Here is a 16182-nt window from a genome sequence, read left to right as displayed (position 1 = left end):
TGGATGAAGAAAAGGCGGTATATATATGCACAACAGAATGTTATGCAGCCTTAAAAAAGAAGGAAATCCTGTCACAAGCTGCAATGTGAATGAACTTTGAAGATATTATGTTAAGTGAAATAAGTCAGCCACAAGAGGATGGATACTGTGTGATCCCACTCATACGGAACATCCGATGTTGTCAAAATCATAGAAACAGAAAGGAAAAGCATGATCACCAAGGGTTCTGGGGAGGACTTACTCTTTAAGAGGTACAGTTTCAGTTTGGCAACATGAAAAAGTTCTGGAGATCTGCAGTGAAACAACGAGAATATCCTTGACGCTACTGAACTGAACACTAAAAATAGCTGAGGTGGTAAATTTAATGTGATGTGCTTTTTGTTGTTGTTTTTTTCCACAATGAAAAAATAAAATAAAATAAAGGAAGAAGTGGTAACAGATGGCAATCTGAAACTTAAAAAACAGAATTGTCAGCCTTACAACATCTAGATGAATAAAAGACAGCCTATATCTATTGCTGCCGGTTAGGATCCAGAAGGTCATTTCATGTTGATTGTAAATAAATGATCCAAGTAAGTAATAAAAAGGTATGAGAGGAGGCCAAGAATTTCTTTTTAAAAAGCCCTGCAAAATCAATTTTCTCAGAATTCACAAACAATAAGTACACAGAGCTCTATCTGATGGAGCACCGTGCAAATCTGCTCAATGAAGAGTCTCTGTAGAAGCACTATGCATCTAAAAGATACGAAGGGACTGCTACATTTTCATTCTGAGCCACAATGCGGCCTCAAATCTACTCTCATCGACCCACGGGGTACCCCAGTGCATGGCAGGGCACACTCACCCGGGATCCCCAGCACCCATGAAGCAGGCAGCGTTCTAATGAACGCTACAAGTTCGTAGAACAAGCTCATGAGGTAGCATTGCGGAAGAATTCCTTTAAGACTTTCTGTGCCATATGACCAACAGGTGTTTTGTTTTTTAGGGCATAAAAAGTTGGAAAAGTAGACTGGCATATAAAATCTACATTTTTAATACGACAATTGTGAAACTGTAACAAAGTTGAGAGCAACCTATGCGCTATCTGACAAACATCAACAGCTGAAACTCCACTGTTAACTGCCATCCAAATTTTACCAACAAAAATTTAAGGTCAGTACAGCAATCTGAATTTTGCTATATTCCAAGCCCTTGCACCTGCAAACAGCATATTCATTTTTTGTATAGGTTATACTCCCACTTTTTTTTTTTTAATTAAAAGTGTAGTTTAAGCAATAACACAAAATGGTACACTGTGGCTTTAGTGAATGAGATTTCAGACTCTGTGATTATATCTTAAAAAAAAAGCAGAATAATAGATCAACATGGTTTCTGTTTTGGCAACACACCAAATATTCTTCTTTCACAAGCTTTAACTCAAAGGAGAAATACTCCAGTGTCATACAAAAGTCTAATGCTTATTTCAGCATCTGAGTTGCCACAGCTTTCATCGAAGGCGCCTCTTGCCTACCTTTTGGCTGTGGCAGGCACAGCGGTTTCTCTCCTGGCCCCCGGGGGTGCTGGCAGGGAGCCACTGGGTTTCTTTGGTACCACAGTGCCGTTGTTGACGGTGGTTCTTAAAGGCAAGGTCTGCACCAGTGGTCTTGCTGGAAGACAAGCAGAAAAGGCAATTAGAACCTTTCCCTTTTCAAGGGAACTTTACGGGACTTAAGGTAATGTAGAAAGAGAAAGGGCATCCGTTTCAAAATGCTAGCAGAGTCGATAAAGGTACAAAGACAACTCTGAAAAAACAAACCCAGCCACTCAGAAGGGACCACTCAGGAGGGACCTACGTGTAACCTGTAAAACTGCAAAACTTCTAGATGAAAACACAGGAGAAAAATCTGTGTGACTTTGAGTTTGCTGATGAGTTTTAGATATAACACCAAAAGCACATCCATGAGAGAAGAAAAATTAACAGCTTAGGCCTCATTAAAATGAAAAAAAAAAAAAAAGTTTTTGCTCTATGAAAGACATCATTAAGAGGATGAAAAGACAATTCCTAGACCGGGGAAAATATTTGCAAGTCACATATCTGATGATATTGTATACAGAATAGGAAAAGAACTCTTAAAATTCAACAGAAAGAAAATGAATAGCCCAATTTAAAAAAATGGGCAAAAGATCTGAACAGACACCTCACCAAAGAATATATACAGATGGCAAATAAGCATATGAAAAGATGCTCAACATCTTTTGTCATTAGGGAAATGCAAATGAAGACAATAATGAGATATGTCTATTCCACCTATCAGGAGGGCCGAAGTCCAGGACACAGACAACGTATCAACTGCTGGCCAGGATGCAAAACGGGGCAGCCCACTTGGGAAGACAGTCTGGCAGTTTCTCACCAAGCTAAGGCTTATAAACTTTACCACTGCGGTTGTTGCTTAGTTGCTAAGTCGTGTCTGACTCTTTTGCCACCCCATGGGCTGCAGCCCACCTGGCTCCTCTGTCCGTGAGACTTCCCAGGCAAGAATACTGGACTGGGTTTGCCATTTCCTTCTCCAGGGGATCTTCCTGATCCAGGGATCAAACCCATGTCTCCTGCATTGCCAGGCGGATTCTTTGCCACTGAGCCACCTGGGAAGCCCCAAATTTTACCATAGGATCCAATAATTGTTCTGGACACTAAGCATTTACCCAACTGATTTGAAAACTTATGCCTACACAAAACCTGCCTTTAAGATTTGTTGCTGTTCAGTTGATAAGTTGTGTTCAACTCTTTGCGATCCCATGGACTGCAGCATGCCAGGCTTCCCTGTCCTTCACTATCTCCTGGAGTTTGCTCAAACTCATGTCCATTGAGTCGCTGATGCCATAAAGCTGTCAAAACTGGAAGCAACCAAGAAGTCCTTCAGTGGGTGAGGGGTAAACAAACTGTGGTCAATGCAGGCAACGGAATAGGATTCAGTGAGAACAGGAATGAACCAATCCACGCAACCGTGGATGAATCTTAAATCCAAATTGCCAAGTGAAAGGAGCCAGTCTGAGAGGCTATACACTTTATAAAAAGTTAAACTATAGGGACAGAAAGCGGATCAGAGGTTGCCAGAGACTGGAGATGCTATGACAAGGTGAAGCACAGAGGTTCTTCGGGGTGGCAAGGCTCTTCTGTATGATACTGTAATGGTGGATGTATGACACTACACAGCTGTCAAAACCCACAGATCCTTTTATTATTTTATTAAGAGTGAGCCCTAATATGTGCAAGTAACGTTCAATTAGGAGATGGGGGAACCCCATGATGGAATGCAGCTTGTGACAAAAGAATCTACCCAACCGTGTTAGAAACACACAGTACAACCTCATGGAAGCGGGTGGAGAGGAAAGGGGCCAACAGAGGGATTTTGGAAATGAGTAGAGACCGGAAGACTACAAAAGGAACTGCACGTAAGTACTGTATTCTAAGAACAGCTGGCAAACTTGCTTCCCAGGGGGCCATGGTTAACAGTTCTGAAACCACCATGTGTGAACACGAGAACTGGACAACTGGTAGCTGCCCCAGAGGATGGCGGGAACCAGCTTCTGGCTGTTGGAGAGGAAGACGACAGACCAGCAAGGGGGAGGGCTAGAATGAACCAGGAGGGACGGCGCGGAGGAGGAAGCAGCAGTGTGAACTCACGTCTAGCTTAACAAAGACAGAGACACACAGGTCCGTGATAACAAGTAAGCCTGCACAGACATCTATTTCCTAGCCCTGCCTGCTGAGAGACCCAGGGCCCACGCCTTGGTTTCTGATCCCACTCTACAACAAAAGGAATCAGGGACCCCTGGGGAAAACCGAAACTAGGGCTGGGACAGGGAATATCCAGTATGAGCCTGGAGCATCTTATGGTACCAGAAAGTAAGGAAGTGCTCACAAAACCCACACTGATGGGGGGGGGGGGGGGGGGCGTGGCAAAGGGACACAGGAACCAATGGGAAGAGCCAAAGTTGGAACACTCCGTGCCACAGAAAAAACAATGCAGTACTGGGTTATACCCCAAACTATCAAATAGATATCCACAGGTTCACACTGATACAAACACATGATGGAATAAACACACGAGGAGGACACACCCCCGGGCAGAATAGTTCCAAATAATTTATGTGGATACTTTGTCCTTCAGGGAGTGGGGCATATTCTCTGCCCCTTAAGTGTGGCCTGTGCACACTGGCTTCCTCCTAAGCCATGCAGTGCGGAGGTGTGACTAGGAGGAGAACCCCAAGAATCGCACCTCAGCCAGGCAATCGAGGTGAACGTCAACAGCGGCAAGTCACGCAGACGGGACGCGCCCCTGGCAGATGAGATGAGAGCACCGCTGTGTCTCTGCGGTCCTTCTCCCTGAACCCGCCCCGAGTCTAATGGGGAAAAAGGCATCAGACAAACCCAAATTGAAGGACAGTACTCTGCACAACTGTCAAGGCTAAACAAGAACGAGGAAAATCTGAGAAACTGTCAGTCCAGGGGAGCCTAAGAAGGCACTATGACTAAATATAATCCCAGGCGGGATCGCGAGACCAAATCAGGACACAAGGGATAAACTAAGGAAATCTGGGTGCGGCATGCCCTTGATTGATAAAAATGTATCAGTACCGTTCCATCAGTTGTGACAAACATCCTAACGTAAAATATTAACAATAGGTGAAACTGGGTGCAGGGGATACAGGAACTCTGGTCTGTTTGCAACTTTTCTGTAAATCTAAAACTGTTCTAAAATTAAAAGTTTATTTTAAGGTACTAGCAGAATTTATTTTGTTCATCCCCAAGTTAAATCTGCCTCGGAGTAGCCCTTAAAAATACTACCAATGACAAAACTGCCTAGAATGCCAAAATTTTAATACAACTTTTCAGTCCCAAAAGCTGAGGGCCGGCTCCCCCCCTTTTTTTTTAATTGTGAAAGAGCATTTAAAGAGCATAGTCAGACCCCTCCGGCCACAGCAGGACACCCTTCTCCACCCCCTCCAAGCTCTCTCTCTCCCCTCATTCTCTGAGTACCTGCTCCAGCCAGGGGCCCTAGCCCAGTGCTTGGAGCGAATATTCCTCAAGGAAAACACCACAGCTCCCAAACAGAGATGCTAAACCTTCCCTCACACACACAGTCTGCTCCCATGCTGATGTCCACTCTCTGCCAGGACAGAACCTTCTCCAGAAGAAACACCATCCATGCCTCATCTCCACCTCCTCTCTCTATTTCACCTACCATTTCAGTCTCCATTCTGTCGGTCTTTTCTAACAATATATGTACTGCTGTGCTGGTGGTGTCTTCCCTGAGATTCACGTTCACCCAGAGCCTCAGGATGTGACCTTATTAGGAAACAGGATCTTTGAGGCCCTGCTGCTGATGCTTATTTTTCTCTCAGTTCTTTCTGATTCTTCTGTGACCTCCCGGACTGGAGCCCGCCAGGCTCCTCTGTCCATGGGATTCTCCGGCAAGAATACTGGAGGGGGTTGCCATTTCCTATTTCAGGGGATCTTCCCGACCCAGGGATCAAACCCACGTCTCCTGCATTACACACAGATTCTTTACCGCTCGTGCCACCAGGGAAACCCCAATATAATTGGTTAAGGTGAGGTCACCCTGGATTTGGGTGGGCCCTAAATCCAATGACTCACGTCCTTTTAAGAAGCCCATGTGCATATATGTCTGTTCAATGGAGTATTACCCAGCCATAAAGAAGACTGAAGTCATGCCGTCTGCAGCACCGTGGACGGACCTGGAGATGCTCATACTAAGTGAAGTAAGTCAGACAGAGAAAGACAAGTGTCATGTGATGCCACTTAGATGAGGAATCTAGAACATGAGACAAACGAGCTTATCTTCAAGACAGAGACAGGCCTACAGACATTGAGAACAGCCTTGTGGTTGCCAAAGGGTGGGGAGAGGGACGCAACGGGAGCTTGGGGTGAGCAGATGTGAACCGTTAGGTATAGAATGGAGAAGCAACAAGGTCCTACTGCGTAGCACAGGAGACTCTATTCAATATCCTGTGACAAACCATAATGAAAAAAAAATCTAGATATGAAAAAGAAAGCGTACATAAAGAACTGAATCACTCTGCTGTACAGCAGAGATTTAGACAACACTGTAATCAGCTATAGTTCAATAAGATCAATCGGGGGAAAACAAAGAAGCTGATGTGAAGGTGCATAAGGAAGGGGCTCGCCGCGTGAGATGGAGGCAGAGACTGGAGTGACGCACCCTCTAGCAGAGGACGGCAGCAGCCACGGAAGGCGGGAGCCATGCATGGACCAGGCTCCCCCTCGGAGGTTCCAGGAGGAACAACTCTGCCAGCACCCTGAGGTCAGCACAGCGATACTCACTGCAGACATCTGGTCTCCAGAACTGTCAGGGAATCCATTTCTGTTTGTAGCCATTCGCTACAGAGGCCCGAGGGAGTGACCACAGCTCACGTAGCAGCGTGCTGGGCGTCTGACTTTGATTCTGCTGTCACCATCTCTCTGCAGAGGCTCCCCCAGCGCAACCCCTAAAGCCGAGGGCTGGTCTCCCACTGCATTCGGCAGCTCTGTCCTGGCAAATCTCCTTTAAAAACCCTTGTCCTAATCCTAACATCCCTCATGGATGGTCTCTAACGGCTCCTCACAGCCCACTGCACCACTTGACAGGTCATCAGAACCAACCAAAATGCAAAAGCTGAAACCTTGATGGGAGCTCCGAGTGCCGGACATCAGACAGAGTAGCAACAACTTAAAACGTGTTATCTCATCCAGTGGGGATGACACGTGTGGTCCGGCTCCACTGCACACACAGGCCTGGAGGAGGGAGGAGAGGACACTGTCCCCCGACCCCCAGGCCCATGCGCCTCCAGGCTGCTCTCCATCATTTTACTCTTATAATCTCAGGGATCAGCGCTCACTCTTCACCAGATTTTTTTTTTCCTCTCTTTCTTTTTTAAATTAAGAAAGTATGACCATACATTTACAGGAGACTTGGAATACAGAACAAAGTTACATACAGTTTCATTATGAAAGTGAAAGTCGCTCACTTGTGTTCAACTCTTTGCGACCGCATGGACTATACAGTCCATGGAATTCTCCAGGCCAGAAAACTGGAGTGGGTAGCCTTTCCCTTCTCCAGGGGATCTTCTCAACCCAGGAATCAAACTGTGGTCTCCTGCATTGCAGGCGAATTCTTTACCAACTGAGCTATTAGGGAAGCCCACAGCTCTGCTATATATTACAATTATTTTTTTAAGTAGATATGTCAAAATTTTTAGCTGGGGTTTCAATATCAAATTCTCAAAAATCAATAGGACGAATACACAGAAAAGTAGAAGGATTTAGTAGACGTGATGTGTGAACTGGACCATAAAGCAGGCTGAGCACTGAAGAGCTGATGTCTTCAAACTGTGGTGTTGGAGAAGACTCTTGAGAGCCCCTTGGACAGCAGGGAGATCAAACCATTCAAGCCTAAAGGAAATCCACCCTGAATATTCATTGGAAGGACTGAAGCTGAAACTCCACTTGATGTGAAGAGCTGACTCACTAGAAAAGACCCCGATGCTGGGAAAGATTGAGGGCAGGAGGAGAAGGGGGCGACTGAGGATGAAATGGTTGGATGGCATCACTGACTCAATGAACATGAGTTTGCGCAAACTCCAGGAGTTGGTAAAGCTCAGGGAAGCCTGGCGTGCTGCAGTCCATGGGGTCACAGAGAGTCCGACATGACTGAGCAACTGAACACCAGCAGGAGACCTGAAAATCACCATGAACCGATTCAACATAACTAAGATTTACACAATTTTCACACAACAGTAAAATATAAATTCCATTCAAGTTCCCACAGACTATAAACTAGGAGACCCTGGAACATATCCAGGGACATAAAACACGGTGTGAAAACCTCTTGGTCTAAAGGCACTGAAATCACACAGTCTGTTCTCTTCTCACTGTCCCCAGCCCACCTTCTTTCTCCCACCAGGTGCCCAGGCTCGCCACTATCTGGGCCCCCTCCCTCTACCCACAACAAGCAAACCCACCTCACTCCCACCACCTAGCTTGTTTCTGTGAAGCAGAATCCCATGGAGTGAAAATGCAGCTCGCTGGGCCCCATTCAAGGTCTGCGGCGGGGCCTGTGACCCTGCATTTCTAACCAGTCTCCAGGCTGCTGCTGCTGCCGCTGCTCTGGGGACCGCACTCTGAGCATCACTTGTCTGTGCCAACCTCCGGCTGGGCAGGGCCTCTCCTCGCCAGCCCGGCCTTCCCTGGTGGCCCCGGCTCTATGCACACCAGTCTCTCTGGTAATTTAGTGCTTGATTACGGGCTGCTGTTTCAAGCGGGCTAGTCTCATTTACACACAGTTAGAGAGGGTGAATCCCATGGACGGAGGAGCCTGGTAGGCTGTAGTCCATGGGGTTGTGAAGAGTCGGACACGACTGAGCAACTTCCCTTTCAGTTTTCACTTTCATGCATTGGAGAAGGAAATGGCAACCCACTCCAGTGTTCTTGCCTGGAGAATCCCAGGGACGGGGGAGCCTGGTGGGCTGCTGTCTGTGGGGTTGCACAGAGTCGGACGTGATTGAAGTGACTTAGCAGCAGCAGAGAGGGTGAGACATTCGTGCTGGGAGGGGCGCCACCTAGATCCCGCTCTGTGTGCTTGGGAAGTGGGCTGGACTCCACACCGAGCCCCATCACGTGCCCATGGGGCCACGGGCTGGCAGGTAACTGGACCCTAAGAGCAGAGATGTGCTGGGGGAGGAGCAGCTACACCCAGGGGGTGGGGCCACAGCCCAACTGGGGACCCGGCTGGAAGGAGTCAAGGGTACAGCCTCTGACCTCACTCTCCCTCCCTGCAGACCCCGCTGGGGGGATATTGCTGCTCAAACCTCACTGGAGCCGAAGGCAAGAGGCTGAAAGGTATGGTCCGTACAGCCCCACCCCTGGGGGCAGAGAGCTGGCTGGAGGAGGGTAAAGGACGTGGCGGGGCTGATGGACGATGGCTGGCCCCCTGCTCCTCTCCAGCATCTAAGCCAGGGCCTGCCTCCCACACGCTTACATGCCCGCCAAGCCAGGCTGGGAGCCCCCGGGGCCACCACGGCCCCTGCTTTATGCCACTTTCATGCATCTAGTCCCATCCACCCCATCACCCACAGGCTCCACGAAGGCAGCATCTGCTACGACGCTGACGCGGAAGGTGTTGCACATGCATCTGTTGATCAGACTGCACTAAATTTCATGAACAAAGATCCTGCTTCCAAGAAAAGGACTTGTGTGGCCCTTTCGGACTCTTTTTTTGGCTGCGACAAAGGCATGCAGGATCCCTAGTTCCCTGACCAGGGATTGAACCTACACCCCCTGCAGTGGAAGGGCAGCATTTCAACCACTAGACTGCCAAGGAGATCCCCTCTGAGTCACTGTTTTTAATCTTTCCTTGAGTCATAATTTAAAAATTCAGTCTCATAATAATTGAGTACTGTTCTTCTCCCCCAAAAGGAGATGGGATTTTTAAAAGCCCATAAAAAGAACATCAATTGCATGCAGCAGGCCTTCTCAGAGGGCATAATAAACCTCACACATTAAACTATAATAGGGTAGCATCAAAAGCAAACAGAACTGTTAAAGCTGTAATGAGAAATCATAAAAGAAAAACAGCGGCTATGGAGAGGAAAGGGGCTTCCCCGGTGGCTCGGATGGTAAAGAATCTGCCTGCAATGCAGGAGACTGGGTTTGATCCCTGGGTCGGAAAGATCCCCTGGAGAAGGAAATGGCATCCCACTCTGGTACTCTGGCCAGGAGAATTTCATGGACAGAGGTCCCTGATTTGCTACAGTCCAAAGGGTCATAAAGAGTCAGACATGACTAAGCGACTTATGTTTTTTAGGGTGTGTGTGTGTGTGTAGAGGAGGGGGAAAGAAGGAAGGAGAGGAAATGGTGGTCACTGCTGGAGTGACAAGAGGTTGCAAAGAGTCCCACTTTGACAAGATCCAATCACTGCTACGTCCCTGTTGACACTGTGCTCGGCCTGTGTCACCACTGACTTATTGAACAGCATCACAACTACACCAATATGTTTGCTAAATACCTATTTTGCACAGAACATCGCATGAGATTTCTTTCATGTCTTCATATGTAAACATGATTAGCCACTCAAGGAAAAAATGTTGCTGCCATAAAGAAAAGTTTTGAAGAAAAGTGTATTTCCCAATGTCCAATCTGAACAGGTACCAGCCTGGATGATGAGAATGGCAAGACACAAGAACAGCTATACTGAGTCATTTTCAGACAATCGATCTTAAAAACTGCAGAAGAGAAATACCACCAGGGAAGGAAGATTCAAACACAATTTCCAGCTCATCGGGTGTTAAGATAAACGGATCGCTGGCTTCGACATGACACTGAGATATGAGACATTCTTCTGGTTCAAGAAAGCTTTTTTAAAAATAATTATTTCCAGGTGATGCAGTGGTAAGGCATCCACCTGCCAATGCAGGAGACGCAAGAGACCTAGGTTCGATCTCTGGGTTGGAAAGATCCCCTGGAGGAGGAAATGAAAACGCACTCCAGTATTCTGGCCTGGGAAATCCCATGGACAGAGGAGCCTGGTGGGCTACAGTCCCTGGGGCTGCAAAGAGTCACACGTGATTGAGCACGCACACATACATACATTTAATTGTTTTTAGGGGCAAAACATAGACAAACAGTCCCTTGGCTGCACTCAGATGATGAAACGCTCTAGTTTGGATATCAAGGTGCAGCCTAGTAATCTGAAAGCTGTGTGAGAAGAACTGAATGCAGGATTTCAGTTACGATCAAAGCTGCCCGAGGCGGACGAAGGTCCAGTGAAGGTCCTCTCTGTATCCTGCACACACAGGCAGGGGCCGAGGAAGACCCCAGACAGTTCTCGTCGCCCAAACAGTCACTCTTTGACTGGTGCCCAGGCTGAGTGGAGGGAGGAGAGGACAGAGGGCGATCAGGTCTGGGAGACGGGGGCCTGGGCGTGAGGTCCAGAGTGTCCCAAACTGGCAGTGTGACCGCAGGCAAGACCCCCTGGGACCTGCTTCCCTAGTCCATACGGTAAAGACTTCATAAAATGCTTGAAGGGTAGCTCTTCCTGCTCTGAAATCTAGGACCCTGATTCCTACATTAGAGTGAGAAGAGTGTTCAGCAAAGAAACACCCAGGTTTCTATGTGACTTTACCACGCTGTGTAAGTTCTTAGACCCACTAACCCACTGGAAGTGAAGGAGAGGAGCCAGCAGGCTGAAGTGGACAGGTCCTGCAGGGAGCAGAGGCAGCCACATACAGAGTGTTTATGACCTGTCTGCGTGCGTACTATTTCATATAAACTCCCACAAACTACCCTTGAGTCAACTTCCCTACAAAATGACTCCAGACCGTGGGAACTGAAAATCTCTAACAAAGGTATTCAGAATCTCGGGTCTAAGGCATTCACAAGTATGCTTGAAACGAAAAAGTCTTCATCATTCGAAATGGGAGGATTGGAATACCCAGACTTTCATGAAATACTATTTTTGACAATATATTTTCAAAACTATAGCTGACGTAAACACATTCAAGTATAGGTAGTCAAATCTACTAATGTTTGTTATTATGATATTGTTATAATCTTATGATCAAGATACCCTTTTAACTGTTGTTATTAAGTCGTGTCTAACTCTTTGCGACCTCATGGACTACAGCACGCCAGGCTCCTCTGTCCTCCACTATCTCCCAGCGTTTGCTCAAATTCACATCCACTGAATAGGTGATGCTAACCATCTCATCCGCTGTTGCCCTCGTCTCTTCCTGCTCTCAGTTGTGCCTAGTATCAGTGTCTTTTCCAATGAGTCAGTTCTTCACATCAGGTGACCAAAGTGTTGGAATTTCAGCTTCAGCATCAGTCCTCCCAGTGAATATTCAGGACTGACTTCCTTTAGGATGGACTAGTTGGATCTCCTTGCAAGGGACTCTCAAGAGTCTTCTCCAACACCACAGTTCAAAAGCATCCATTCTTCGGTGCTCAGCTTTCTTTATGGCCCAACTCTTACATCTGTACGTGACTACTGGAGAAACCATAGCTTTGACTATATGGATCTTTGTCAGCAAAGAGATGTCTCTGCTTTTTAATATGCTATCTAGGTTGATCATAGCTTTCCTTCTAAGGAGCAAGCATCTTTTAATTTCATGGCTGCAGTCACCATCCACAGAGATTTTGGAGTCCCCCCAAAATGAAATCTGTTACCCTTTTAATTTACATCATATTAACAACTCAATAAAAAACAATAACAACTTATCTAATGTGCAACATTTGATAAGTATAGGTTTCAAAATAAATTTAATTATGAAAAGCATGACTATGTATGTGATTATATGTAGAAATTCAAAGTTTAACAAAACTGACCATTATGAGCCCAGAATTCCTAACTATCTACGTCAAAATTGAAAAGATGTCTATATCTGGAATCAGAAAAGGTGACATGCTTTCGATAAATTGTAAGACAAAGTAGATAATTACTCATGTGCTAGGTAAAAGCCTTATCACTAATTCCAAGCAATATTACAGATGCATTTATCCTTCGATCCAGCAACCCCACTTCCAGGAACCTATCCTAAAGATACACTGGAGAAATAAAAATGCCGTATGCACAAGGCGTGTTTGCAAAACAGGGATGGCACATGCCCATTTCTTTCTTCTTTTATATGCATTTGAACGTATTCATAATACAAAGTTTAAAAATAATCTTTCTCAGTCTCTGAAATATATCTACTGAATATATCTACCAAGTGTTCAGTCGCTCAGCTGTGTCCAACTCTTTGCAGTCCCATGAACTGTAGCCCATTAGGCTCCTATGTCTATGGGATTCTTCAGGTAAGAATACTGGAGTGGGCTGCCATTCCTCCTCCATATCTATCAAGTCTTCTACAAATCACTAACGAATGTCTATTTAAACTGGCAAAGGCAATTACAGAGGAAAATGGAAGAAACTATGGCATGTTCTGTCTAAAAGAAAGCACAAGTTATTTTCTGTAATTAACTAATTTGTAAGGAGAAAGATAAGGAGAAAGCACAGTAGATGTGAAAGAAGGAAGAATTGCTAATTTTGGCTAACCAGGATAAAGAACTAAGTTAAATATGCATTGATTTCATTCACTGAAAAGAACTTAAAATTTTTTAATTTGTTAGTTACACCTCTCTAATAAAATTTATAGACTATAAAAGACTATAATACAATATTTTACATAATTATATGTTGAATATGATTTATTGTATTTAGGATACTTTGCAAATTAAATTAAACCTTGAAAAAAAGAACTCCATTTCAAGTCACATAGTAATCATTTCTTAAATATTCAGTTTGATTTGAATAATGCTAATTTAAATAATACTGCTAAGAGGCGTGTACATCCAAGCAACACAGATGACTGAGAAACAGAAGCGAAGCCAGGCCTACAGGGGTCAAGTTCCAGATTTCCCCAAACCAGATGGACAATTTATGTGGGGCAAATTATCCAGTCTCCTAGAGGCTGCCTTCTCATCTGTAAAATGGGAACACTAATACCCACCTCAAAGGGCTATGGAGAAGTGACATGAATTAATATATCCAAAACACCTACTGCAAAGGCCAACACCTATCCAATTAATAAACGGTAGTCTCAGGTATTATAGTGAATATCAGTGTTAAGTGTTAATATAGCAGAAGCTCCTTAAGGATGACTTGCAGTTTGCTTTCCACAGTACTCGCAAAGACTAAATTCTGAGACGAGGTTTTGATGTTCCAGATTAACAGAACTGTCTTGCTTGTCAGCGCCTCCAGCAGATGGTTTCTGCTTATAGTGATTTACTCTCTGATCTGTTGATTAATGGGACTATTAATATAAAGAACAGGAAAGTCTGAAGAAGGTATATTCAGGTTTTTAAAAAGTTCAGCTGTCAAACGACAGTCTGAACTGCCAAGCAAAATTTAAAATGAGAAATAAGAACTCTAGTTGGTTAATGTATAAAAAAGCAGACAATCCTCTCATACAAGGGACAACTAGATTTCAACCTACATTTTACATTAAAATCCCATAACACTTCCCTAGAACTGAAGTGGAAATTAGTCGTGCATGTCAACAATGGATCTATTATGAATTTAACTCCAAAGCACATTCCTTGTCTTCTCGAGAATACACGTGAGCAAGCTGCAGCCTCCAGACATTTGTTCTGAGCCCTGTTGCTGACCTTGTGCAGTGAAGATCACCTTTGGTGGTAAGAAAGGAGTCATTTTTAAAGCATAAATTCCTTCTGCTTATTAAGGAATGCACACCAAAGAACACTTAGTATAAAAGTATAAAAAGGAAAAAAAAATCATCACCCCATCACTCAGGGAAAAAAAAAGATAACTCTTGGTACACTTCACTCTTCTTTGCATAGATTTTTGTCTGTTTAGTTGGAAAATACAACATATCCAGTTTGATATCCTGATTCTGCCTTTTAATATAATACACAAACATCTCCCATGCTGTTACCTAAAACAGAAGCATCTTTGAAGATTACAAAGCTTTCCCTCATATGAGGTGCCATAGCTTTCTGGTTATGTCCCTAGTGGTTACTTTTGCTTTTGTATATTCTATACAATTTTTCTCCAATACCTGTAATTCTGTAAGGAATTCCCTTATTCCCATGCATTTTTCTGTATCTACACTCAGAATAGCAATATAATGGTGTCTGTTCACTGCATTCTGTCCCCCTAGTCCAACCACAATATTGAAAAAACTTTCATATTAGCAAGAATTTTAAGAATATCGGCCTCCAGATATTATTCGATTCTCTTCTCCCCAATTTATGATAACCCAAGCGCAGCATAATTAAAACATCCCAAATCTTCCTAGTCCCTTGGACAGCAAGGAGATCAAACCCATCAATCCTAAAGGAAATCAGTCCTGAACGTTCATAAGAAGGACTGATGTTGAAGCTGAAGCTCCAATACTTTGGTCACCTGATGCAAAGAGCCGATCACTGGAAAAGACCCTGATGCTGGGAAAGATTGAAGGCAGGAGGAGAAGGGAGCGACAGAGGATGAGATGGTTAGATGGCATCACCGACTCACTGGACATGAGTTTGAACAAGCTCTGGGAGATAGTGAAGGACACACTGTCATGAAAAGGATGAGTTATCATCCATGGTCTCCCTGGCAGTACTGAGGCCAGTGAGTGGACACTGCAGTCTGACATTTTAGAATGGCTGATGGACGGTCACGGCGCTCACCACGCCCTTCTTTTGAGCTGAGCTACACCAGCGGCTCCCTGTCTGACCAGGTGGCCTGTTTCTCTGAGGCCCAGTCATCCCAGTCACTGGGAAAACAGCTCAATGCTATGCACCAGAAGCTCAAGACTCTGAGACCTAAGCTTCTGGCAACTCACCCTGGACGGAAAGTCGTTTAATATTTAAAAAATCTGAACACCACGTGCCCAGTCTATACGAGGGCGGCAAACCCAAAGAACAGCATGTGGCAGTAATACGTGGCCTTCAAAGACCCAGAGGAGGTTTGTCTCAAAGCTGTCTTGCCTAAGTATCCCCCAACTAAGCCACAGCCCTGGAGTGCCAGCTCCAGGTAAGGGGCACATGGCATGCCAACATGGCAAGCTCTGAAAGAGAAGCAGCGACTCGGAGCTTCCCATGGGATCACTTCCGCTTCTCCCCTCCTCTCCCACCATCCTCTAAGTGCATATGAAAGTGGGAACACCACAGCCCCCTGCATTCAGGCCATGCCACTCACCAGTTCTCTTACGACCTTTTTTCTATTTCTTGGTGTGACTTTATCGTGCTTTGGTTTATTTTCATTTTCGAAAAGAATGCTATAAAGAAACATCCAATCTAAGTATGAAGAAAAAAAAGTTAGAAGTTTCCAAAACTCAAACTTTACTCTTAATCAAGAAAAGAAAACTCCTGGGCAGGCCCCTTTATTCCGCGCCACCCCCCTTTTCTAAAAATAGAAGTTTAGAAGCCTGAAGTTGTATATAAAGCAACGATTTCAAATGCACCCTTTAAGATACAGTAGTCATCAGATTTATTTTTGGAAAGCTGCGTAGGTCAAGAATACCTAGAATAACCTGGTTTCTATTTAAAATACCCTAATCGCTTTGTAACTTAAGAGAAAAAGATTATTTAAAGGGATTATTCACAATGTAGGCATCTCCCAATATGTATATCTCACATGG

The 16182-nt window shown here is 44.9% G+C and overlaps 1 protein-coding gene across 3 annotated transcripts in view; it reads right to left on the bottom strand.

The window, feature by feature from the left end:
- EML1 (EMAP like 1) overlaps positions 1 to 16182 on the bottom strand; it is a 194128-nt gene that overhangs the window by 64733 nt on the left and 113213 nt on the right. For all 3 annotated transcript variants that reach the window (XM_052660085.1, XM_052660084.1, XM_052660086.1), the window contains exon 3: positions 1511 to 1646. In XM_052660085.1, coding sequence (XP_052516045.1) covers positions 1511 to 1646 — 136 coding nt within the window. The remainder of the gene's footprint in view (positions 1 to 1510; positions 1647 to 16182) is intronic.

The sequence above is a fragment of the Budorcas taxicolor genome, chromosome 21 (genome assembly GCF_023091745.1).
Source record: "Budorcas taxicolor isolate Tak-1 chromosome 21, Takin1.1, whole genome shotgun sequence".
Taxonomy (NCBI): Eukaryota; Metazoa; Chordata; class Mammalia; order Artiodactyla; family Bovidae; genus Budorcas; species Budorcas taxicolor.
This window is presented reverse-complemented; position numbering and strand designations above follow the sequence as displayed.